Source organism: Vicugna pacos, chromosome 4 (genome assembly GCF_048564905.1).
Source record: "Vicugna pacos chromosome 4, VicPac4, whole genome shotgun sequence".
Taxonomy (NCBI): Eukaryota; Metazoa; Chordata; class Mammalia; order Artiodactyla; family Camelidae; genus Vicugna; species Vicugna pacos.
This window is the reverse complement of record NC_132990.1, coordinates 37,820,483-37,847,150: the sequence shown is the minus strand read 5'-3', so window position 1 is coordinate 37,847,150 and position 26,668 is coordinate 37,820,483. Positions and strand designations below refer to the sequence as shown.

Sequence of the window (26,668 nt, the reverse complement as noted above, 5' to 3'; positions counted from 1 at the left end):
GGCATCATGTAGGCAACCATTGTGATAACCACCATCCTATATGCTAATTAACCTAATCCTCATTACCATCTTAAAGAAATGTATTATCTCCTTTTTTATATGTGGCTCAGAGATATTAAGAAACTTGCTCAAGGTTATGGAAATAGCAGGTGATTAGATTCCTGAGAAAGAAAACAGATCTAGGTTGCTCTTTCCATTAAACCTCAAACTTTGGTCTGCACAGAAAGTAATGGGATGGAGGCAGGTGCTAGAGGAAAGATTTGTGAAATACTGTTGATGCCCCAGCCACATGCCAGATCTACTCAAGTAAAATTTCTGAGGCCATAGCCTGGACATTTGTATTATTACAAGGTCCTCAGGTAATTTTTATGCACACAAGTCTGACAGCAAAGAAACTTAAACTAAGACAAAAGTTATGAAAAGTAAAAGGATATACACTGGCAAGCCTTTCTGCTAGTTACTTAGTATATGATTTGCCTGAATGCATTCCTTGGACCCTGCACCCCAAGAGAAATACTAGAAGTCGCTCATGTACCCCTGCCCTGCTCTCTGGAGCCTGTTACATGCAGGCACATGCACAACACGGGGCAGCTAGACAGAAACTGAACGCTCCTAAAGTCCTCTGTTCCTGCTTCCTAGTCCTCGCGCTACCTTGCTAAAATGAAGTATTAGAACATTATAGCAAAGGAACATCCCTAAGTTGAATATCTGGGGCTCGAGGCTTAGGGGAGCAAAACTTCATTTGATTTCTTCCGTTTGGTGGCATATTAAACATGTAATAGAATCTTTACCAGAGAAAAAGTGTTCTTTCTATACATACGTGTTAGTGACATAACCTCTTCACAGAGCACTTGTTCCCCACCCCCACACCACAGTTTTTACTAAGTTTTTTTTTTTTGCGGGGGTGGGTAGCAGAGAAAAAGTACAATTATATAAAATAATGCTGTAAATTCAGGGCAGTGAAAAGGGCTTTATTTACATTTCTGCTTAGAGTCTAGCCTTTAACAGTTAAAAGACCATAGATACATTTCATCTGAGTAAGACATATGGAAAAAGCAAATTTACAAAAGCTCCCCCACCAACATCTCAGAAAAGATTAAAAGTATTTTCTAGGAAATTCTTTTGGATAAAGTTCAACTGTTAGGAAAGGTGTACAGAAATACCTTGACAATTAAACTAAGAAAAAGCTTCTCTAAGAGGGCCCTCTAGTGGAAGAAATCAGAACTGTCCGCAGAATTTCTTATCATATAGTATATGCTGCACATAAACTGACACAGTAAGTATTCTACTTAACTATTTTTAATTTGTGAAACAAAATGAAAATTTTTGGTATGAAAGGAATTAAATAAAGTTCTAGATAGCATAAACTTTTACTTAAACAGTAGTTGTAAATTACATTTCTTCCTCAATTTTTCTTTCAAATACAAGCATTAAATTTCATTCCAATTTAACTGGTTTCAAATTCAGATGTTAACCATAAGTTTTAGTGCACATAAGACTGCATACGTCTTTTAGAAATATAAAAAATATTTAATCATTTTCGATGTCAGCTTAAAACTGTAACACAATTTTAAGTTTAGAAACCAGTGGTCTTACCTGCTAGCAAAATTCTTGTTTTTTCCAGTTTCTTTTAGCCATAAAGCTTTTTCAAGAAGCCAGAAAGTTTGAAGAAGCTGGCTTCAGAATGATGCTGTCCTTTAGTCTGATTTAATCTTTCATTCATCTATGCAATTCTACGTTTTATTTCCTAAAAACCTATCATCTAAGGACTTTTTCCACAAAAAGATAACTCTTGTTCACTTTTACACAACAGGTATATTTCTGATAAATGGAAAGAGAATTATGTATAGATCACTTCCAGAAAGTAGTAGATTCTAGGTGAGTAGAAGAATGGATAGGGAAAGGTACAAGGGGACTTTGAATACATGGGAAGTCTTAAAAACCTGGATATTATGTTACTCTTCCTGCTCTGGTATAAATATTTAAAATTTCATACTTGAAAAAAAGACTTCAGTGAAACAAATGATAAAATCCTGAATTTTCTTAAATTTCTCAGCTTTGAAGTTAACTGATGAATAAACTGCACATATAAAGTATACAACTTTTCTCAGCTTTGAAGTTAACTGATGAATAAACTGCACATATAAAGTATACAACTTGATGAATTTTGACAAATATGTTCATCAGTGAAACCATCACCACTGATAATGAACATACCTGTCGCCTTCAGCAGCTCTGTACCCCATCCCACCGTGCCCTTCTGAGGAAGCCACTGATTCCTGTCACTAGGCATTCTGCTTTTTGTAGAATTTCATATAAATGGAATCATACAGCTTTTTGGTCTGGCTGCTTTCACTCAGCATAACTGAGATCCATCGTGGTGTGTGCAACAGTAATTCATCCCTTTTTATGGCTAATACTTCCATTGTGTGGATTATGTAATTTGCCAGTTTAACTGCTGCTGGACGTTTGTTTCCAGTTTTTAGTTATTACAAAGAAAGTTACTACACACTTGTGTACCAGTCTTTCATGGACACATGCTTTCATTTCTCTTGGGTACATATTGGGGGGGGAAAGGATGGATCATACAGCAGGTATATGTTTAGCATTTAAGAATCTCTTAAATCGTCTTCCAAAGTGGATATTCCCTTTAAATTTCTACCAGTAATGTATGCAAGTTCCAGTTGCTCCACACCCTCACCAGCACTTTATTGGTCAGTCTTAATATTTTAAGTCATTCTAGTAAGTCTGTGGTGGTAACTCATTATAGCTTTAATTCACATTTCCTTACTGGTAAGACTGTGCATCTTTTCATGTGCTTCTTTGCTCTCTGTATGCTTTCTTCAGTGAAGAATATGTTTAAATCTTTTGCTAATTTTTTTTGATTCAGTTGTCTTCTTTGTATTGATAGCTATAAGAGTTTTGTTTTTAATAGTTGTCCATCAGGGGTCAGCAAACTTTTTCTATACAGGGCCACTAAGTAAATAGGTTTTGAGGGCCATATACAGTCTCATATTCTTCTGGTGTTTTTTTTTTTTTTTTGGAGGTGGGGAGGGAGGGGGCTTAAAAAATGCAAAAACTATTCTTAGCTTGCAGGGACTTTACACATAAACAGAACTTAGGCTAGATTTGTCCCATGGTAATAGCCCTTCATCAGATACAAGTCCTCTGTCAGGTGAATGTTTTGCAAAAGTATCTCCCCAGTTTGTAGTAGCCATTTTTTTTTTAAACAGTGTCTTCTGAAAGTTTTAATTCTGATGAAGCACAATTTCTAATTTCTTTTCCCTTATAATTCACGCTATTTATGCTATCTTGCCAAAACCAAGGTCACTAAAATTTTCTTTTATGTTTTCTCCAAGAAGTTTTACATCTTCAGTTCTTAGATTTAAGTCTATGACCCATTTGCACATAGTATGAGGTAAGGATTATGGTTCAGTATTTGTACATGACTAGTCAGTTATCTCAGCACTATTTGTTAGACTATTCTTTCTCCATTAAACTGCCTCAGTTTCTTTGCCAAAAAACAACTGACCATATGTGTGCATCTATTTCTGGATTCTCTATTCTATTCTACTAACCCGTATGTCTGTTTTTACAATGTCTTCATTATTGTAGTTTTATAATAAATCTTAAAATTAGGTAGTGTGAGTCATCCAGTTTGTTTTTTTTTTTCAAAGTTCACCTAAGTCCATTGGATTTTAGAATACATGTGTCAATTTCTAAAAACTAAAAACCCTGCTAGGAATTTTACTGAATCTATATAGATTTAGGAGAGAACTGACATTTCAACAAATCCTGAATCATTGATCCATGAACATATCAATTCCATTTACTTAAATATTTCAGTTTCTTTCAGCAAAGTTTTATTATTTTCAGTACTACAGGTCTTATACATATATCCCTATGTATTTATATTTTTGATGCTATTATACACAGTATTATCTTTAAATTTCAGTTTCCAGTTGTTCACTGCTAACAGATGAACTGACTTCTGTATATCGAACTTGTATCCTGCAACCTTGGTAAATTCAATGATAGCCCTAGCAGAATTTTTTGTAGAATTGATATTTGTCTGAAATAGGTTTCTCCTCCCTTTTCAATCTGTAAGCCTTTCCTTTTTCTGGCCTTAATACACTGGCTAGAACCTCCAGTACGACGTGAAATAAAATTGGTGAGAGCGAGCATTTTCCTTGCTTGCACCACTGAGTATGTGAGCTATTGGGTTTTGGTGGATGTCCTTTATCAGGACAATGAAGTTTCCTTTATTCCTATGTGCAGAAGGTTTTTATCATAAAAGAAAGTTTTTATCATAAAAGGATGCTGGATTCTGTTAAATATTTTTTCTGAATATAGTGGGATGAGATGATCCTCTGGTTTTCTCTAGTTAATATGTTGAATTTACACTTAGGAATGTCCACATGTTAAATCCACCTTGTATTTCTGGGATACATTCCTTTGGTTAGGATGTATTACTTTTATCTATTTTTTTAATTTGGTTTGCTAATAATTTTATTAAGAATTTCTGCATCTATATTCAGGAGAGATACTGGTCTGTAGTTTTCTTGTCTGGTAATGCTGGCCTCCTATAATGCATCAAAAAGTATTCCCCTCCTCTTCACCTTTTCAAGATTTTTAGGTAGAACTGGTATTAATTCTTCCTTAACATGCAGTTTCTGGGCCTAGAGGTTTCTTTGTGGGAAGGCTTTTAACTACAAATTTAATTTCTTCAGTAAATAAAGGGCTATTCTAGTTAACTGTTTCTTCTTTAGTGACCTTTGATAGTTTGTATTTTTTAAGAAATTTGTTCATTTCATCAGAATTGTCAAATTTATTGCCAATTCTTCTACTGTCCTTTTAATGTCTGTAAGTCCTCTTTCCTATTAAATTTCTTTTTCCTACATTGTGGCCTGGAAACTTTCCACGCAGTAAAACTAAGGCAACTGAAGGGTGCACCTGGTTTTGTTTTCCCTTCTCTTAAGGATCACTGTCCTGTGCTGCCAGTTAACCTAATATCTGAAAATCACTGCTTTATATATTTTCCCCCATCTTCTAGTGATCTGAAGTGAGAGGGTAAATAAGGCCCTTGTCATTTCATCATGGCCAAGAATGGAAGCTTTTTACTTTTATGATGGAAAATTTCAAACATATGAAAGTTGAGAGAACAGTATAATAAATCTTTCAGGTATCTATCATCCAGCTTCAAACAATTCTCAACTTATGACCATAATAATTTCATCTATATTCCCTCTCTACAAGGCTCCTTCCCTGTTTTATCTTGAAGCAATTCTAGATAATAATCATAAAATTATTCTTTGTAAATATGACAGCAATTTCAAAAAGATTAAAAAATTCACAACCACATTATCACACTTAAAAAATACTATCACTAAACTCTATTATCAAATACTAAGCCAGTATTTAAATGTCCATTTCTTAGGTTTTTTAATGGTAATTTTATTCAAATCAGGATCAAAATAATGTCCGCACAATGTATTTGGTTCGTATGTTTTTAAAGTCCCTTTTAGTTTATATGTTCCCTCTCCCTTGTAAATCTTTGATAGTGCACTGCCCAATAAAGTAGGCACAAGTTGTAAGCACTTAAAAAGTACCTAAAGTTATTAAAACACTAAATATTTAATTTAAAATTAAAAATCAATACTTTAGCCACTGGAAAATGTTTAGAATAATTTGAGTAGACAATTACTTTTACAGTTCTAAGTTTCATAAAATCAAAATACTGATCAAATATTTGATGAAAATTTATCTGAATTCAGATGTGTTGAAATATATAATACAGTATTTTGAAGACTGTAAAAATGTAAAATATCAATTTCCAATATAATATATTGAGTTAAGTATACTATTATAGGTATCTTACCTATTTCTATTTCCTTCGTAAAATGTGGTCACTAGAAAGTTTATAACTACGCACACAGCTTGCATTACAGTCCTGCTGAACAGCACTGAAGTAAATGGCTCATCCTAGACAGCCCCTCTCATTCTAGACTTTGTATTCCTATGGAACCATTTAGCATCTTTTACGCTCTCCCGTATTTCTGGGTAAACTGGTAATTTTAGAGCAGTGGTTCTGAAGTGGGGGCAATTTTGTTCCCCAGGGCAGTATGTGGAAATAGTTTTGGTTGTCACAACTGGCTTGCAAACAAGAGGCCAGGGATGCTAGTTCAAGACAGCCCCCACACAAAAAAATTTTATCCAGTGAAAAATGTTAGGGCTAAGGCTGAGAAACCCTGTTCTAGAGGCTTCATCAGATTGAAATTTTCATAGGTGGTGGGTGGTATGTCCCTCCATCAGAATACATGTCAATAAATATATGGCTATCTTTTTGTGATGTTAGCAGCAAATGTGAGCCACTGATTCTTAGCAGCTACAAAGTGGAGGTTTTCTAATGGTGTAATTCCTTCTGCATTTACTTCTATAAAGAGAAACTTCCCTTCCTCATTTATTTATCCTAAATAACAGTTCACATTAAAAAGTCAGCATAAGTGCTAGATTTTTTCTTTGCCATTTTTCAAAATCATAGCTCATTCCCTAATATCCTCCAAAGGTGACCATTATTATTATCATTATGAATTCATGGGTTTAGATATTTTTGATTAGTATTTTGAGTCTTTCTGACACAAAAAGATCCTTCATGCTCATCGTCCTTTTAGATGTACCTCTCATATGATGCACAGTATTGAATTTACTTCTAAAAATATTTTTTAAAAAGATGAATTGTATCTATTTACATTTAACAATATATTTGGCCTTAGTTCTGCCATTGTTTTATGTGTATTTATTTTTGTGTCACATGTATATAAATATCTAACCTTAAGTTATGTAATGTTTTAGATTGGCCCCTTCCCTTTTTTTGGTATATTTTTTGGCATTTAGGAAAGCTATTTTTATGAGATTATTGGTGCAAATACCTTATATAAACCCTTATGGCCCTAATCTTTTTTGAGATAGTGACTATTGGTTCCCTCTAATAAACAGCATTGACATTCTCCCTCATTTCCCTCTCCCAATGCATCTAATTTGAATATCCTTTTACTTCTTGATAGAATATATTTGCTGATTGTCCTGTAAGTACAATTTTATTTTAAGAGTGTTGTGCCTTTACTACCAGGTGAGCCTTATAAGCACGTATGTTTTACTGTCTCCTTAGTCTGCTGTGTAGTTCTTAGTCCTCAGTAAGCAGTTTTGTTCTGAAAAGTAGTTGCAGTAGCTTCGAGAATTCACAGGGCCTGAGCCACCCCAGCACAACCTGACCTTTCTGGAGTCTCCAAAGTCCCCTCCCAGTTTCAACTGCTCTCGAATTGGTCTGTTGCGCTCTCCACACCAAATGGGGCCTCTTTCCTTTAGAGATGAATACCTGTTGGTGACTTGATTTTGGGGGTTCTTTAAGCTCTGCTTCTTACCACATACTTTCTGAAACCATGCTAGTCTTGCTGCTGATTGGATCTTACCCATTTGTATTTTGGAGTTCATAGGTGTTATAGAATAAAGAATCTGACATTTGTCCCTGGTTCTTGGGAGGGAGACTATAAAACCCTATAAATCTTCTAAGTGATAGCAGTGGTGGTGTTATTCATGAGCCCCTAGGATCACACCTGAGTTTAAGCTAAGGCAGTGACTCAGGATGGGGGTATGTAATGCCAGAAAGACAAGCCATGTGATTAGAGGGTTGGGGCCTTGAGTCTTACTATTATCCACCCAATCTCTTGACTTCCAGGGAGGGGAGGAGGGCTGGAGATTGAGCTCAGTCACACAGCCAGCGATTCAATCGGTTGTGCCCAGGTAATGCAACTCCAATAAAACCCCGGAACACTGTAGCTCCATGGAGTTTCTTGGTTAGTGAACACACTGCTGTGTCAGGAGGATGACATCCTGATTTCACCAGAAAAGGTTACAAAAACTGTGTTCAGGACCCCCCCCCCAGACCTCACCCTATATGTCTCTTCATTTGACAAGTAGTGATTTATATCTTTTATAATACAACTGTAATTGTTAAGTATAGCCTTTTCTTGAGTTCTGTGAGACATTCTAGTAAACTACTGAACCTGAGGGAGTCATGAGAACCCATGAATTTCTAGCCAGTTGATTGGAAGAGCAAAGGGCCTGTGGACCCCTGAACTTGCGGCTGGCATCTGAAGTAAGGGCAGTTTTAATGAGGTCTAAGCTCTTAGACAGCCTGCTGCTACCCCGAGGGGGCTGGTACGAGAACATACTGCAGTATACCAACAGGGATACCTTAAAGCTTAGTTTGTTACGTTATCCAGGTTGCTGTTTATTTTTGGGGAAAGGATTTGTAAAACTCCAAAACGATGCCACTGTCACTACCATTTTGCTGCCAGTTCTTCTATGGGGATTTAAGTTAACTTAGTACATACATCACATGCCCACCCCCTTCAATATTATCATCATTTCACAGATATTAACAGAAGATTAAATCACCAAGATCACACACTAAGGCCACTTTGTTGATTAGAACTCATTTGAAGTTGGCTACGGGTTACACACTAATCAACGCTCCCAGCTGCTGCGTGGTGACAATGGTGACTATAATTTATATGGGTTAGGAAAGCAGGCCTGCAACTTTGGTTTTCAAGTGACTAAAATCTGATACTCTGATTTATCTTTGATTATTACCACCCCTACCCCAATCAAATTACATAAAATGCAGTATACATACAAAGTGTTTCACAAATTGCTTTCTCATCAACAGGACGCATTAAGTTTGTAAATTAAAGAGCACAGAGCAAACTGCATATTATAAGGGATGAGATACATATACATGTTTTCAAACTGATCTGGAACCCCAAAATAAACAAAAAAGCAAAAATTTTACCTCTGTGATACGTAGTTGTGATGAAGCAGCCATGTAATCTGATTCTAATTTGTTCTTCTCAGAGATCACTGTAGTATTCTGAAGAATTAAATCTACTTTTTGTATATGCAACGAAGTACAAATCTAGGAACAAAACCCCAAGAGTTTAATTTGTTTTACAACTAAGAAAAATGTTTCTTTTAAAAAACAAAATTATAAAATAACATTTTTCTGATGTGACTGATACTTCTAAGAGAATTTTTAAAATGAATTGAGAGAAGAAAATAAGTTTTCCTGTATATTTGAGTCATCTGGAATAAATTAATTTGGTTAAGCTAATATAATATAAACTTAATAAACTTACTGACCTATAAGAAATGTCAAACAGAGAAAGTTGAAATTATTGACAAAAATCTCAAGATTTTACTATCTTTGACTTATCTACCTGCAACAAAAGAAAATGCCTTACCTTTATCAGATTTGTTAATTCAGTAACAAGTTTTGCTTTTTGAACATTTATTTCTTTGATTTTGGTATTTGCTTTTCGCTCTTCCTCTTCAAGGTTGCAAGTATCCTGTTCCATAAGCTTTAAACTGTATGAAATGCATAAAGATGTAGAAATCAGAGAAAACAGAATGACTGAACCCAAATCCTTAGCCTCTCTCTTAATATTGTTCTTTGGTCTATTTTTAGCAATGCCACTCAGATGTGTATTAACTGCTAGCTTCTAGATTAAACAATCATTTTATGTAACCACTTAGGATCGAAAAGTATTTGTTGAGATATATTACGTGCCCAGCACAATGGACATAATGCTAGTGCTAATGTTAAGGAGTCAGAACTGAATTTCCTCTTTGCCACTCATGAACAGTATAACTGAGTAAGTTACTTTTCTGAGCTTCAGCTTCCTCATCTATAAACTGGAAATATTGAAACAATATTTATACATGTAGTCCCTTCCTTTAAGAAGCTTAACTGGAGAGATTTAATATGTTAGGAAAAAAAGGCAATACAACAGTCCTAAAAGTTAACACTTTGCTCTGTAAGATGAAGAAACTAAGGCTCAGAAGTTAATTGTTACCTAAGATCACAGATACTAAGTTGTAAGATGTGTCTGATATAAAGTCCAAATTCTTTCCCCTACACCAGGTTGCCTCCCAGGAAAAAGCAAGAACAAAGGGTGGGAGCAATAATAAACAAGAGTGAACAAGTTCAGTGGATGTTATATAGAGAGTGGCCTAAATGGTACTTGGAGGAAATTAGAATGGGTGGAGTGAAACAAGATTTTGAAAAACTTGAAGGCCAATCTAAGGGAAAGTAGTGTTTAAGTGAACTTCATGTAGCAAAGGTAGGAAGCCACAACAGATTCCTGAAGAGGGTAGGAACATGAAAAGAAAAAAAACTTGACAACACTATTCCAGGTGCACTGATGGAGACTAGTCTGGGAGAAACCACTAACCATGTCACCACTGCAGAATTCCAAAGTGATCACTGTAGGAATGAGGCAACAGGCTGACCGTGGGTATGAAAAGTCATTTCAATACAAAAATCAACATTACTTTATAAGAAGAAAGTTTACTTTTAGACAATTTCAGTACAGCAGTCTAACAATAAGGGTAAGTGTCTTGGAGGTGAATGAAGTGAAGTAGAAAAAATTTCTAGGTAGTTAAATTAAATAGATGTATCTTGCTTTAAACAACAAAGGTATGTTACTGACTTTTTAAATAAAAGTTAATGGGCAACTATTTGTTTAAAAAACCCAAATTTTCTTAATGCGCTCCAAATATGATTCACAGGTAAAAAGATGCACTAAAATAATGTAAGCGTATACAACAACTTCACTGATGATTTCAGTTTCCACCTTGCAATTAAACTGTAACAAACCACATCCTGGCAAGTTCTGATGTAATTAAAGAACACATACACTGAAAAGTCTACTGAAGCACTCCACCCTTTTCCAGTTATATAACTATGTCAGGCCAGGTTTTCTTCATATACATCAAAAGAAACAACATACCAAAACTGAATGCAGAAGCACATATGACAAAACTGACTTCACCTAAACAGATTTATAAAAACGTACACAGAGCACACAAGGGTCCCTCCATAAAGATCTGGTTGATTAGACATGTTAATAACAAAACTACAATATATGTGTCTATTCAGTAAACGATATGTCAAAATAAAAATGCAGTTCCAAGAAATTGTTAGAAGGGTCACCTGGTATCTTTGCCAAGTAAATTTGCCAAGACAACATGGAAAAAAAACAAAACAAAACTGTAAAACAGTGCCACTCTTCTTGCTAAATGTATTTTGTTTGGAAAATAGTTTCTTTGTAAACATTTTATGTTAACTTTTAATGAATTTATTATCATTTTGTATGAATTATTTAAATTCTAATGTGGTAAATGTCAAAAGATATAATCCACATAAAATTTCCTCAAGGATTCAATAACTTTTAAAAATCGAAAAGGGTCCACTGATGAGAACAACCGATTAGAGAACAGAAAAACTCACAATACTTAAGGGTCACTTCCCCTTGCCCTGTGTTTTGGGTAGTAGGGTTACAGTGTGAGAGAGAAATGATTACCAACTGTGCTTGTGGGGACTTTGTCATCGTTACAGGGCAGAACTAATGACATCCTCATGGTGCTTTTGTACCATCCCCTCAAACCCCTTACCCCAGAATAGGATGAAAGATACCTTCCTAGTTTGGAACTAATTTTTTGTTCCAGTTGTCTTTTCTTGGTTTTTCTTTCAAGAAGATCCTTCTTCTTTTGTCGAAGTTCATTATCTTTGTGCTCCAGATGTTGGTTTGTCTCACATAAAGTAATCAACCCTGATTCTACTGCTTGCAATTTTCTATTAATTTCCTATGGAATGTGCAAAGTTAATATATTTAAAAAACAGTCCAGTTAAAGTATTATCCAGTTAATTTCTTTTAATACTCAAAAACAACCAACCTTTAGCTGTTCTTCTAAGTGTCGTCTCTGCTCTAGATCCACAGTGACTGTGAGAAACTGGGCTACCTTTAGGGATGTGTTACTAGAAATAACTTTGTTTGAATAAAAAGAAGTTTTCACCACATACTTTTCTTCTGCCGTATAAATTTGCTTTAATCGGGTTTCTTGTATTACCTACAATATAAAAGAAGCATTCAATGCCCATCTAAGAAGAATTATGATTTAAAAAAAATTCTCCAACATCTCTAAAAAGATAAATGATGATACATTTCAGGTTATTATTTTTGAAAACAACACTAAGGAAGAGAGAACTGGAAGAAAACCAAAACAACCAGCAAAGTCAGCTAACTTCTACTTCACAATTCAGTCTCTCCCAAGTTTTTGGAATTTTGTTTCATCTACAGCAAGACACCAGGGGTCAGTTGCCCAGTAGACTGAATTGTGTTATCTCAACTAAGTCACTGACTCGCCCCTTCCCTCAGTTATATTGTTCAAAGACACATATTTAATTCCTATATATTTGGGAAATATTTAATGCAAACATTTTTCAAGGATTTCAAAGACTTCTTTTTGCATTTTTTGGAGGTCTTTTCTCTCAAGAACTTACATGAGGAGTATCATAAAGTAATGCACATTCTGAACACCGTAACATTATCAGATCTGTTTCTGTATATTTATTTATAAAGAATAGGCTGCTGTAATGTAGTTTTTCCAGTCTCTGAATGTTTATTACCAGTATTCTTGTGGCTTATCTCTTCACTTAGACTGTAAACTTCTGGAGAGAAATTAAGTATACTTAAATATGTCTTAATAGGGTACAAACTAGCATTCACAAATGTTGAATAATTTGAAATGAAGGGAAAGCCTAGGAGCAATTTTAGCCTTATATCTTATGAAAGATGGCCAAGACAATGCCAGGGGCTTTACTAGGTATCTGACTTTCCTTTACTATATACAATATTATTTTTCTAGTACAGACAGTAAGAGTTAAAGCTCTCTACATGACAAACAAAATGTTAAAAAGTAAAGTACATAAAAATAATTAAACTTGAAGCACTGTTCAACAAGTGAAAGGACTGTTACCAGGTGCAGTACTGTTCTTTTTTTGCCCCAAAGTAAAGCTATGCAAGCCCTTACCAAATTTTCTGTAGTCTTTCTGCAATAGTAAAGAATTCCTACTACCCTAACCTTCAGAGATAGTGCCCTACCTACTTTTGAGGTGAAGACAAATTGGTTTGGTCTATGCATACAGTCTTGTCCTCTTTTTTTGACAGAAGAGAGGTTACACCCACATGGAGAATTCTATTTCTGGTTTCTCCAAATGATCATTATAATATAATTTTTAATCAAAGATGCAGGCAACTTACCATAATAATTAGCTTATCTTTGCAAAATTGGTTGGTAATGTACCCCCATTTCTATCTTCTGTTAATTAGGTATAATATACAGGCCCCAAATTACAAGTATCCTTAGGATATTCACTTTAGACTAGTTGTTAAATATATAAAACACATTTTCTAATAAATTCACTATAAATTGCAGTTAGGACTGTAATTGGGTCCTCAATGCATATAAGCAGTATTAATTATGGCAACTTGGTGTTACAGAAAAACTTGTTCTAGAAGAGACTTCTTTCCTGTTTCTGCCTATGCTAAAAGCAATGAATGTGGAATGGAGTCTTACAGATTACTTGTAAGGAGAAGAAAACTCCAAGTAGCATTAGCAGAATATAGAAAATTAGGATCTCAATTTCCTGGCTAGTAGAGCTACATAAATTCTATTAAGGGGTGGTCATTCATATAAAACATAATCTTAAATGGAAGCTTTAAGAAGGGGCGGGCTTACTAAAACAGTTCTATAACCCAGGGCACCATCCTAAAGTATAATTTGTCTTAAAAATAATCTAGACTACAAGAACTTAATGATTATACCATTAATGCTTGAACAAAAGTTTGGTCAAGCCAGGCAGAATCAGGTAAGAGAGCCACATGTCTCTCTTCAGATTTTAACTATATTTAATGTTAAGTATTTATTTACTCTGGGTAACTCCACATCACTCCTGTCATAAAGTGTTAAGTCAACAATCACTGTCCTATGTCATACTAAAAATGTGAAATACCAAGATAATTCCTGTATGGTTATTTCTCCATGACTTTAAGAAGTTTTAACAAAACTACATTTTTGGTACTGACTGAGTATTTTCTTACCCGTTCAATTCTTTCTCTGGTTCTTTCAGTTCCTACAGGAACTTCGTGAATGTGATACTGGCAGCAGAGGTAACTCATCACAGGATCAGGTGCATCAAATAACTCTCGCAAATAAGAAAAAAATCCATACTCTCTGAAAGGAAAAACACCTAATAGGTTCTTCTTAAAATATCATTAAAAATAATCTGATAGTTAACAAGTAGTGAACAAACAATAAATAAAATATAAATTATTTAATGATACTACAAGAAGTCTTTTCTTTGTATATTATAAAGTCACTTAATATTAAGTGATTAATGTTCAGATTTATTTCCTTGTCAAAAAAGCTTATTATATATTTATGATTATTAACTTCTTGTTATTTATACCACTGCTTTCATACATAGTTAAGACTGGCAATTGCAGTTTATCTATTTAATCCTTCTGGAAATTATTTTTGCATTATTTATTTTGCATTATTTAGCCTTTTAGCCTTTTATTTTCCCAGTAACTATTTTAGTATCTTTTATTAACTAGTCCAATATTGTTTCACTGATGTGAAAAATCACCATCATATACTAGCAACACGATGGTCTGTTCCTGGGCCTAGACCTTTCCTTACTTTAGGCTTACGTAGAGCTCTGAAAAGGGAATAATACAGCCTGAAACAAACATATTTATGTGACAAAGAGGTAATTAAAATATATTTAAGAGGTAAATGATTATTCACTATTCAAAGTAACAGTTAAGTTTTAATAATATTTTCAAGACTTACTTGAGTTCATTCAAAGATCTTGATGGTGCTTTGTCTGCATATGAATTCTTAGGAGCAATAACAGCATTTACTCTTAATTTTTTATTGTCACGAACCTGAATATAAGGAAAAGAAAATATTAATTACCATATACTATCAATCAATCATTTTTAAAGTTACCATATTTCTACTGGCATTCATGGGATGATCAGAAATTTGAACATTGATTGACTGGATATTTAATGGTACTTAGAACAACTTTTTTAGTATGATAATATTGTAGCTATATGTTTTTACAAAAAGTACAGTTCTTTTATTATTTTCACTGATAAATTCTATCAAATAGATAAGGAAGCAATAATACCAAAACTCTTTCAGAACACAGAAAGGACATTTCCCAAGTCATTTTATGATTCCGGTATAATCCTAATACTGAATCCTGACAAAACATTACAATATTCCTCACGAACACATATGCAAAAGCCCTTAACAAAATATCAGGAAACAGAATCCAGCAATATATAAACAAGATACATGACCAAGCAGAGTTTACCCCAGGAATGTGAGACTGATTAATTTTTGAATGCTACATCAATCTAATTTATTGTATTAATAGAATAAAGTACAAAAACTATATAATCATCTCAATAGATATGGAAAAAAAATCTGACAAATTTTATCATCAGTGGCTGTTGAAAATTCTCAGTAAACTAAAGGAAGCTTCCTCAACGTGGTAAAGGGTATCTATGATAAGCATACAGCAGACATAATACTTAACTGTGGAGTAACTGAGTGCTTTCCCCCTAAGCCTGGGACCGAGCAGGGATATCTATACCTTACCACATCTCTTCAACATTGTCCTGGAGGTACTAGACAATGCAGTGAAGCACACTAAATACGTAAAAGATTGAAAAAAACAAGTAAAAAGATCTATTTTCAAAGATAAGACTTTCTACGTAGAAAATTCTGTGGAAATCTAAAAAGCAACTACTAGAATTCAAGAAGTGAATTCAATACTGTCACAAGATACAGATCAATGCAAAAAAATCAAATTATGTCTATGGCACTAGCAGTGAACAACTGGAAAATTTTAGAAATGAATTTCTAAAAGTCTCAAAAACCCATAAAATACTTAGGAACAAATTTAACAAAAGATGTGTAAGACAAACACAGAAAAACATAAAACTGCTGAGAGAAATAAATGGAGAACTGATGGGATTGTGGAATGGAAGGATTTCACAGTGGCACAGATTAGCAATTCTGAAATTAAACAGCATTCTAGGCTTGAACAAATGAGTCGAGGTACTGATGATGGGGAGGGGAGGCAGTGTTTTTCACTGCTGCGGCAGGAAATTACAAATATGCAAAGGAGAGTCGAAGGTACCCTGCTGTGTTCGAGTGTAATTGGAAGCATCAGTGTGAATTCATGGTGCCTTCATGCTCTCCTGTTCTCCAAATATAGAAATAAATACAGATACAAAAGCTTGCATACAAGAGTTTAGAAGCAATGAGACACTAGCAACAATGGACACATCCAGTACCCAGATCTTGGTTTTTTAAAATGAGGGTTCTTTGGGGAAAAGGCTAATGATAAGGCCCAGACAGAGTAAGATAAAGGTAAGTCAGCATCTTGCTCTGCCAAAAATTAAGCAGTGCTCAAAATACATTGACAAAGTACCACACAGGAGTCAACCTGAAGATCTCACTGGCCAAATCTGGGACAATCTGAGCATTACAATAATGACAGTAATGTATTATAATCCAGAAAAAATAAAATCCTATGCATTTATATATAATAGATAAGTGGAGAAAAAGTTCTTCCTTATAGTAGAATACCAACTAATAAATACAGAAAGAATGATCGTTACTAGTTCTTAAATCTACTAGGTAATTTCATGAGCAACAGGATATTTTCAAAGTCTCGATGTATCTCCACACACATAATTACAAAGAAAAGGTTTTACTATAATGCTTATTTTGAAGACATACTTATTCCAAGCAATTGATTGATATATTAAGGGACAACTTAAACATTATGTGAATCTCACATTTGCTTGTGGGCAGTCTCATCCGTAAGAAACAAGGTTTTCTCTAGGTGCATGCAAAAACTTGCACCCAACTGAATGGAGCTGCACAGGCACACACCCCTTTCAAACACCCGCCATCTATCTCAGTTTCACCGCATGAGTTCTGAGTCATACCCAACCATATCTGGTGTTACAGCTTTCTATCCAATTTCAGAAAAGTGCTTTATAATTGCTTTCCTCACCAATCACACAATTCACAGATGGGACCCTTCCAATACCTACTTCCACAAGCCAGCTTCAGGTCTTTCAGTAAGTCACAGGGTTGGTACAGTATGGGGAACATAGTCAATATTTTACACTTTGTATTATGTGTAATCTATAAAAACATCAAATTACTATGTTGTACACCTGAAACTAATATGTCAACTATACTTTGATAAATAAAAATGAAAAAGCACATTTATTGTATTTATGTATTTCTTAATAATTTAATCTGTGTAAAACTGCTTTTCTCCCCCATAGCCCGAGGGTTTTTATTGCGCAATTTTGCGTTGTATAGTTTAATCTTTAGGAATGTATATGTTGGTCACAACAAAATCAACTGTACTTTGCAATGGAGAAATAATAAAGCAAATAGGAAAAAATGTAAATAATTGGTAAATCTGGGTAAAAGGTTTACAGGAGTCACATGTATGACTCTTGCAACTTTTCTGTAAGTCTGAAGTTCTATCAAAGTAAGTTTTTTAAGAATAGAGGAGCGGAGGTACAGATGAAACAATACTGGCCATTAGTAATACATCACTGATACTAGTTTTAAAGTTCATTTAAATTTTAAAAATCAATTGTTTTAGTGGTTACACTAAATAAAACTGAATTACACAATGAGAGAGTAATTTCCCTTTCAATTTTCTTTCAATATTTCTAATTATACCAATGAGAAAGTGAACAGTATGGTGTCAGCATGTCTTTAACTCCTTATTCTCTCCTTTTAAAAAAATTATCTGCTTTTAAGAAGCAACAGCATGGATCTAGGATTTACTACTACTGTTTCTGTTGTCTATTTTATGCAAATTTGGTAGGGACATTATACTTCCTTTTAGAATACTTCATTTGAATAACAAGCAAAGTGATTTAAAGAAAAATTTTAAGTAAGTATAGTTATACTTTAAAAATAAGAGTATAGTATCTAGATACAGCAAAACTTGTGATGGCAGTACACAGTAGTATGTGGAAATGGCAAAAACTGAAGAAGGTTACTAAGTTACTGAAGGACAGAAAATGGTACTCTAGTAGATACAATTAGGAAGAGGTTATATATAATATTTCACAATCTAAAATTCATACACAAAAAGTCATATATGTAAGAAGAAGTTCTAGTCCTAACCGTGAAAAGCTATGGAAAGTTAACTGTTACAGCACAAGGGGAAAAAAAGGTCAAATTTCCAGGAACCTATGTGATAGTATTAATATATGGTTCAAATCCTTAGCACAGAGGAAGCAAGAGCAAAGCAAGTTCCTCAGTGCAGGCCACCTGCAAAACAGAAATCATCTAACTGCACCTGACCCGAGGCCCTTCACAGTGCGCCATCTCTCACAGACTTGTAATCTAAGTAACCCACTGCTTCACTGAGGTCTGATAGATCAAGAACTTACTGTTTAGGCTTAAGGAGTTCTAAGTACATGAATGTTTAATTCTTTGGAGTCCATGTTCTAGTTTTATTGAGCTAACCTTTCTATCCAGCCATCTTACATTCACATTCCCTGCCAATTCCCAAACCAGAAAAAGGGAAATACGGTAAAGTTAAAGAAAGTAAAGATTCTTTCCAATCTACTTGTGTACCAGAGAAACAGAGGACCACTTAAACAGATTCACGGTCCTGTCCTCACTCAGACTTCCTAGAAAAGGTTCAAACAAAAAATCTAAATTTCATCTCCTCAAGGCTTTCAAAGAAGCAGAAGCAAAAAAAAAAAAAAAGAAAATCTTACTGACAACAGTAGTAACATATACAGCTAACAATTTATATTACAGATATATAATATAATAAAAACAATAGCTAACAAGCACTGTTCTAAATACATTTTCATTTATTAACTGACTTACTCCTCACAGCCATCTTTTAAGGTAAATAATATTCCCTCCATTTTATAGGTGAAGAATTTAAGACACAAAACATTTTGTTACCTCGACCAAATTAGCAGCAAAGCCAGAATTCAAATCCTGGCAGCCTGTCTGCAGTCTGCTTCAGCTAAGCCATGCTGCCTTCCAGTTGCTTAGACTCTTGATCAGTGGTGTTTTTCTAGTCAGATTCTCACTGGATTCTCATTCTTTTTAAAGATGTTTTATTTATATTAATAAGCAATGTCATATTGATTTCCCCTCCAAAGAAAATCTGAGTTCTTTCCAATACATTTCCAAAAAAGATGTCCAAGACCAACTGCCCATTATTCTAATGTTTTTCTCTTAAAAGAACGATAGAATGACTCTTTATATTAATTACAAATGATAATTTCAAAGTACGTTATAGATGAAAATATAGGCTTTTCTTCCTCTTATAAAACAAATTCATTCCCCAATAATGGAATAGACAGGAAAGAAATTAGCAAATTTGAATGACTTTACACAAGAGTTATTACTGGTTAAATTAGCTGTTGTTTTTTGCTCTAGTTTGAATTTAAAAATGCAAGCACTGGAAGATAAATGCCAAGTGAGTTAAATAAAGTATTATGTTGGTTAATACTTGCCTCTTTGAGGAAAACTTCCATATCTTCTTGACTTTCAAATACAAAAGCTCTCAAGTCATTTGGTGGAATATGATTTTCAATATATTTAGCGTTTTTATTATCTTTCATATTAATCTAAATAAGAGAAAATATAAATTGATTTTCATGAAACCCAAACTGATTACTAAAACATTATCATAATTAATTTAGATTTATTCATTTAGATTAAATTTGATCCCTGAGAAAAAGGAAGACCAAAAAAAGAAGAGTTTGGTATTGAAGAATCTATTTATTACCCAAAACATCCAAAACACAGTAAAGCAAAAGCCAAGACTTTAATAGCACCTAATGCGTATCAACTTTAATACTACTGAAGAAACAACTGAAGCTTCTTTTTGGTCAATTCATTGAAAACATTTGAAATAGGCTTAGATTGTAACTAAGAGTATAAACATTTCCCATCAGTCCCCAAACTGTTAATATTTTTCTTCTTAGAGATAGAAGAATTCATACTATCCATGGTAATAACTGACTAGTACAAAGACCTAAAAAAATTTATAAAACTAATGGAAAAAAACTTTCTACGGATTAATTACAACTATCAGTGCTTTCAAGAGAAACCCCAGGTTTATACCACAGGAGCATAAACTTATTTTAAAAATATTAACTAATTAGACATTTCTGTATGTGAGACTCAATACTATGGAAAATACTAAAATGGTTCAAGAAAACAAATTGTTTCCGAAGCATATAACCCGCTTTTTATTGCTTAGTATAGGTATGTTGAAAAGCACACCATGGTAAAACTCCATTAACAGAGGTATATAAGAAGTGTTATCTATGGATTTAGAGGAGAGACAGATCACCTCTAGCAGAGGAAATGAACTTTCTTGAAAAAAATTAAGATTTATGAAAAAGAGGGTATTTATGCTCCATATAAATAAAATACAGCCTACTAGTTAAGAACTAGGGCTCTGGGGTCAGACAGATGTCACTTCAAATCCTACACCTGACCTTGATCAAGTACTACCTAAATCTCTGAAAGCTTTAGTTAATTCATCCGTAAAATGCGTGTAGTAAAACATTCTATCTCATAGGACTAAATGTGGATTAAAAGAGATAGTATGACAAAAAACTAATACAGTGCTTGTCACATAAATGTTGGTCAATATTATTTTAAATTATAGACTATCAATCAGCATAGAAAAATGGGAAAACTAATACACAAGCAAACAAACAAACAAACAAAGCTGTATAAAAATAATTAAATGACTGTGTAACCAACTTACACAAGATGAGGGCCCCAGAGTCTGATAGGTCAGACTTATCTCTGATAAGTACACCCTGGGGGAGAGTTTAATGAGAAGGTTTTAATAATTTTTTTCAAAAAAAATTAAAGCCATATATGGCATTTTACGGATGAATTAACTAAAGCTTTCAGACCTAAACACTTACACTTAGTGTCTCCTGTTTCACAATTTTTTTTGTTACCAAATTACTTTGTTAGAAAAAATGATACAAATGAAAGAAAATGTTAAGTGGCTGTTTACTACACCTTATAGAAAGGGTAAAATAACCCCCATATCACCACAGGAAGTCACCTTTTATTAAAAGCTATAGATAAGCCAACCTGGGACTTAACTCTCATTAAAACTCCCCCAGGGTGTACTTATCACAGGTAAGTCAAGTCTGACATATCAGACTTGGGCCCCCATCTTGTGTAAGTTGGTTACACAGTCATTTAATTCTTTGATGAATTTCACATGGTCATTTAGGTAATGCATCTCAAAGAAGTCACATAAATAGGGGTCATTTCTGTCATTGGCCAGTTTGTGGATTTTCAGTGGTGACTGATACACATTTTTTCCGAAGTGTAATACACACCCCATTGCACTGACTATCTGGCTTTCTGATATCCTGACAGATTTGGCCATATTGTTGATTCTGCACCTTCATCAACTCCTTAGCATACTCTTTCTCCTCACGAGATTGGTGAAGAAAATGTTGTGGCTTTGAAGAACTTTGCCAATCTTCACAAAGCAGTAAGACACAGACAGGCAGACATAGGAGGCATAGCACTCCAAGATGTTTTGGTGGTTGATGGCTGATTCCTGTTTCATAATTTTTTTTAATGAAATCTTTTAAAAAATCCTATCCTGTACCCTGTTTTGTAATTCATTAACATATCCTGTAGATGTCCCTTTAGATTAGTAAATAGAGACCTACAGAAACGTTTTAAATAGCTGCACAGTATTTCATTATAAAGACACAGGAAAATTTAGATAACCAACCAGTATCTTCTGAAATTTTGTCCTTTGTTCCATCATTCTGCTGTTGTATACACTACTGTGACGAGTACAGCTGTAAATAAATCTCTGCACACTTCTCCAGTTCTAGATTAGAATTGTTAGAAATAACTCATGGAAACAGACTGCTAACTGACAAATTATATGACTAGAATTTTAAGTTTATATATTACTAACCTGCTTATGGCACAGCACCATCTCAATTATGTCTTGAAGGGTTAGGTAAGTATGTGAGCAAGACACAGTTGGAAGGAGGTGGTAAGAAAGGTGAAGTTTCTCCAGAAAGGGTTAAATAGTAGAGTAAATCTCTTTTATCTCTAAGATTCAAATGTAATTTTAAAAGTAAACATATGCTAGCTAGTAATCTGACTTGGTGGTATGTTATTATTAGGAAATGAAATGACAAGAGGATGACAAATCTAATAAAGTTTACAAGTATTTTTTTGAGGTGGGCATGTTAATAAAAATCTATTGACAATTACATTTGCATTATAACTTGTTATACCAAGGGTCACAACATTTTTTCTTTTATTTTCTTTCAGTCCTTACCAGATTAATCAAAATAATATATGTCTGCATCCAAAATAGGTATTCCCTTCTTGATCTGGCAAAAACATTCTAATAATAACATACCTGAGCAAGAAGAGAATATGGTATTATGTACACTAATTTTGCTAATATAAATGTAAGATATAATAAAAGACAAAAACTGTATGAAATGATTTTGAATAAAGCATAAATTAAAAAGGAGCTGCAGAAGATAGAACTTTTCATGAATCCTGCAGAGATCTATAATGAATTATTTTAGAAAAGAAAAATTATCCAGCAAAAATAATCCTTATGTCATTTGAGGGAAAGTTTATTTTATATATATATCTATATATATATCTATATATCTATCTATTTCTCTATCTCTCTATCTCTCTATCTCTCTATCTATCTATCTATCTATCTCTAACACATCATTACCAAAGAACATGGCTTTTACTTTTTCATTCCTTCTCATGGTCCTATTTAACCATTTTCAATGGAAATCTTCCAAGTAAATCCATGCCCACATTTCACTGAATTATTTACTAATTACAGCTTGCCCTATTCTTGCTGATCCATGATCATCAATAAGAACTACCAGATGTTTATGAGGCCAATAAACTGTTTCATTCTCAGAATCCTCAGAATGCTGTTTTTGTAGTGGGTGATTTTCTGGTCCATATTGCCAGGTGTTCCATATCAACTTTATTTATACATAGCAGTTTTCTACCCCTTTTGGAAGCATTTAATACATTGCCTCTTATAACCTAAGGTTAGCAACTGTCAGAAGGAACCAGCTAAACAAGTTTAGACATGATTCTTGTTCAGTAAGCTGCCAATTTCATACTTCCATCAAGAAAAAGTTCCCAGGTTTACTGATGAAGGGCCCTCTAAAAAACTCATGTGTGGATCCAGCAGTATACCAGAGGCCAATAATGGAAAACCAGAATGTTGATAAAACTAAGAATTCTTAAAACAACAAAAACCTACAATGATTACAGTAATAAAACGAACTAACAAGACACTACCAAGATGAACTCATTTCTTACCGTAAGCATTATGGGCTCACAGACTCTTTGCTTAAATTTGTCTCTGTTATTTCTCAGCCATAAAACAGCAGCATATGTATCGCGGTATCTCTGTCTCAGCTTATCTTCCTTTTGATTCATAAGATCATCAAAACGTGTAATGTGATCATCCACATCTAAAATTGGAAAATAAAATTAGGCATTACTTCTCTGAAAACTTTTATTATTGAAATAATCTATTAATAGATAACAACAACAACAACTAATAATAATAATAATAATAATAATAATAATAATAATAATAATAATAATAAATTAGATCTAAAAGTTGAAACACCAGTTAGCAAGTACCCAGCATAGTGAAAAGGACCCACCCTGGACAAATCCTTTTCAAATTTCTACATACCTAGGATAAAAGATGATCTTTAAGCTATCAAAAATAAATAGGTCACATACAAAACAGTGGGAAAACACTGAATTTCCTATAAGAAGATAATAGTAATTGGAGAAATTGAGAGAAAAATTACTTTCAAGCTAGATTTTTATATATAACAAAACAGAAAAAAGTAGAAATGAAGTAAAGGTTTTTCAGGGATGCAAAGACTGAAATTAGTTTCAAAATATCTCTTCTTAGGAGGTTAGCTAAAGATGTACTCTAACAAAATAAGGAAGTAATGTAAGAAAAATAAAGACAAAGAATTCAGAAACAGCTTTACCCAACACAAAAAAAGGTGGGAGACACATCCCAGATAACAGCCATATAGAAGACCTTAAGAAAAATCAGTTTAGATGGGAGAAGAATGGAAGCTTCCAGAACTCAAGAGAACGCCGGACAAGATAGCTTTTCCCCCCAATTTAAGGAAATGCTAAAGCAAATGGTGTTTTTTTAAAAAGTTATCAATGAAAAGAAATTAGATCATACTATACTACTTGGCTCTATGAACAAGTTTGATAACATAAATAATACTTAGTATTGCTACTGTTAGAATTAACCCATAAACAGAGCAGATGACTTAATTATGGTTCTCCTTTAAATGTTTTCAGCCTTGAAACCATGAATACCAGAGTCCAGATTAGAGAACTGAGAATGTGAGAAGGGAGGAAAGTAAAAATGAAGGCTGGGAGTACCAGTATTTTTAGTTTATAAATGTGCGTTCAAATGATATCTATAATTGTTAAATAACAAAAAAAGGCTATAAGAATATTATAATAAATCAATAAATGTTAAAGATGACTAATATTAATATAATAATCCCATTTAAGAGATTACAATAAGGAGGGGAGTAGTTATGAGTTGAAATCAACATTTAAAATAACAAAATAGTAAAAGACAATGTCTAATACTGATTAATAAAGCCATGTAAAATAAAAATATGAAGATATATTAAGGACTATCAGATAAAACTGCTAAAATAGTTAACAGTGCTTACTCCCAAGATTGGTCTGGAAGTTGGAAAGATGCGGGGCCACCTTTCCTGTGTAGTTTTTTTTTTTTTTAAACTATACACCTAGTATTTTGCTAAACATTAAAAGTATACATATTTTTAACTGATCTTAGTCACATACACTGAACAGACAGGATATAAGATCTCTATCTGAATAATGCTATAGATCTATCCACTTAGTCTACAGGAAAAAAAAAAGTGAAGATGAAACTGGACAGATTTCAAGGAGCAAGGCTCATGGAAGAGCTTAAATCTGACCCAAGAAATAAAAGAACAGTCAGTGACTTTGTGAAGAAAATAAAGCAAAGTATTTTTAGAGAATTAAACCAACTGCCATAATCTGACACCAGACAATGATCAGCAAGTGGCAAATCATTACACAGTAGATACAGGTAATTAAGACTCTAAAATGGAAGAACTGAGCTGGCTTCCTCAGCAAGGAGACCTGAACACTTAAGAGACCACAGTATCAGGGGAAGCAGAAAGGCCATCAATAGACATATCTCCACTTTATAAACAAGACTTCTAAGCTTAATAACACTTACTCTTTTTCTCCTTCTCTAGAGTTTTTCTCTCTTCTCGCTTATCAATTATCTCGCCTTCGCATAATGCCTTTTCCTCTTGAACTCGTCTCAGATCATTGGTAATGGCATCAATCTGAGGCTGAAGATTCTCACAGTTTTCTGTGGTCTTCAGTTCATTCTGCAGATCTTCTATCATTTTGCGGGTATTACTTATTCTCCTCTGTCGGTCATGCTCCTCATTCTGTTTTACTGTTAAAGCCTGCTGAAGCTCCTCAATCTAATAAAACAAAAGTAGGTTAGTACTGGAGATTGTTTTTTCTCCTGGTTTATAAGGCTTTTATAGTAACATAGTTTTAAAAATACATGCAATCTAAGAACACGGGTGTTTTCCTCACTAAAAAGTACCTCCTACTAGAATCAGGCTACCTGTATTTTCATTTGTTCAGTAACACATCCCAAGTACCTAGAGCAGTGCTTAGCATATAGTCAGCATTCATTAAATATTTGCTGAATAAATAAAATATTTATAAGGCCAATCACCAGATTTCTAGATATTCATAGGAAAGAAATACATACTACGCATCATAAAACTGAAATTAAAAACAGTCACATGATATAGGACAGCCTTTCAATAAAACAATAGAAATGATGACTGTCATCCTATTAATTTTAAACCACAATAAACTATTTTCTTTCAATAAAATTATTTTCTACTAGCACTTCAAATTAACATTTAAAGATTTTAATCCTCAATCTGTGTAAATCATTAAAAAAAAATACCAGATCATGTAAATTGACGGAGGAAATTTTATTAAAATCATAACATACCTAAGACAGAGCTGTGATTTTGTTTAAGACATACTCATACACCCAATTTATTTTTTTACAAAAATAGAATTTTGTGTTAAGATAGGTAAGGTTAACACATGAGATAATTTGCTTATTAGCTCCCTTTCTTTCCAAGTCACATTCACTCCCTCCCCTTCTCCCTACAAAAGTAACAACATATAGAAATATGGAAAAGATACAAACTTATAACAAAAATCACCTATAATCTTAATGTCATTAAACACTTACATTTTAATGCCAACTTACATCTAACAATAGAAAGTATGTTTTACTAAATGGCATCACTAAAAATTGAGAGCAGTTTCTCATTACTTCCTATGTCCTTGCAAAATAAGTCTAATGCCTGCATAATGTTCTATTATATGGATATACATTTTATCCCATTCCCTACTGTTGGAAATTTGGGTTGGTATCAATTTTCCTTTCTAAAAGTTTAGCTTTGACAGTGTGTCAAGATAATGAACTAATAAACATATGCCCAAAATCCCCTCTCCTATAACAAAC

The 26,668-nt window shown here is 33.7% G+C and overlaps 1 protein-coding gene across 2 annotated transcripts in view; it reads right to left on the bottom strand.

Moving 5' to 3' along the window:
- SMC5 (structural maintenance of chromosomes 5) overlaps positions 1 to 26,668 on the bottom strand; it is an 87,767-nt gene that overhangs the window by 10,060 nt on the left and 51,039 nt on the right. For both annotated transcript variants that reach the window (XM_031677172.2, XM_031677173.2), the window contains exons 9-17: positions 25,337 to 25,592; positions 23,368 to 23,522; positions 19,503 to 19,616; positions 14,755 to 14,849; positions 14,001 to 14,133; positions 11,794 to 11,967; positions 11,534 to 11,703; positions 9,300 to 9,423; positions 8,852 to 8,974 (exon numbers count right to left, since the gene is read on the bottom strand). In XM_031677172.2, the coding sequence (XP_031533032.1) occupies positions 8,852 to 8,974; positions 9,300 to 9,423; positions 11,534 to 11,703; positions 11,794 to 11,967; positions 14,001 to 14,133; positions 14,755 to 14,849; positions 19,503 to 19,616; positions 23,368 to 23,522; positions 25,337 to 25,592 (1,344 nt within the window). The remainder of the gene's footprint in view (positions 1 to 8,851; positions 8,975 to 9,299; positions 9,424 to 11,533; positions 11,704 to 11,793; positions 11,968 to 14,000; positions 14,134 to 14,754; positions 14,850 to 19,502; positions 19,617 to 23,367; positions 23,523 to 25,336; positions 25,593 to 26,668) is intronic.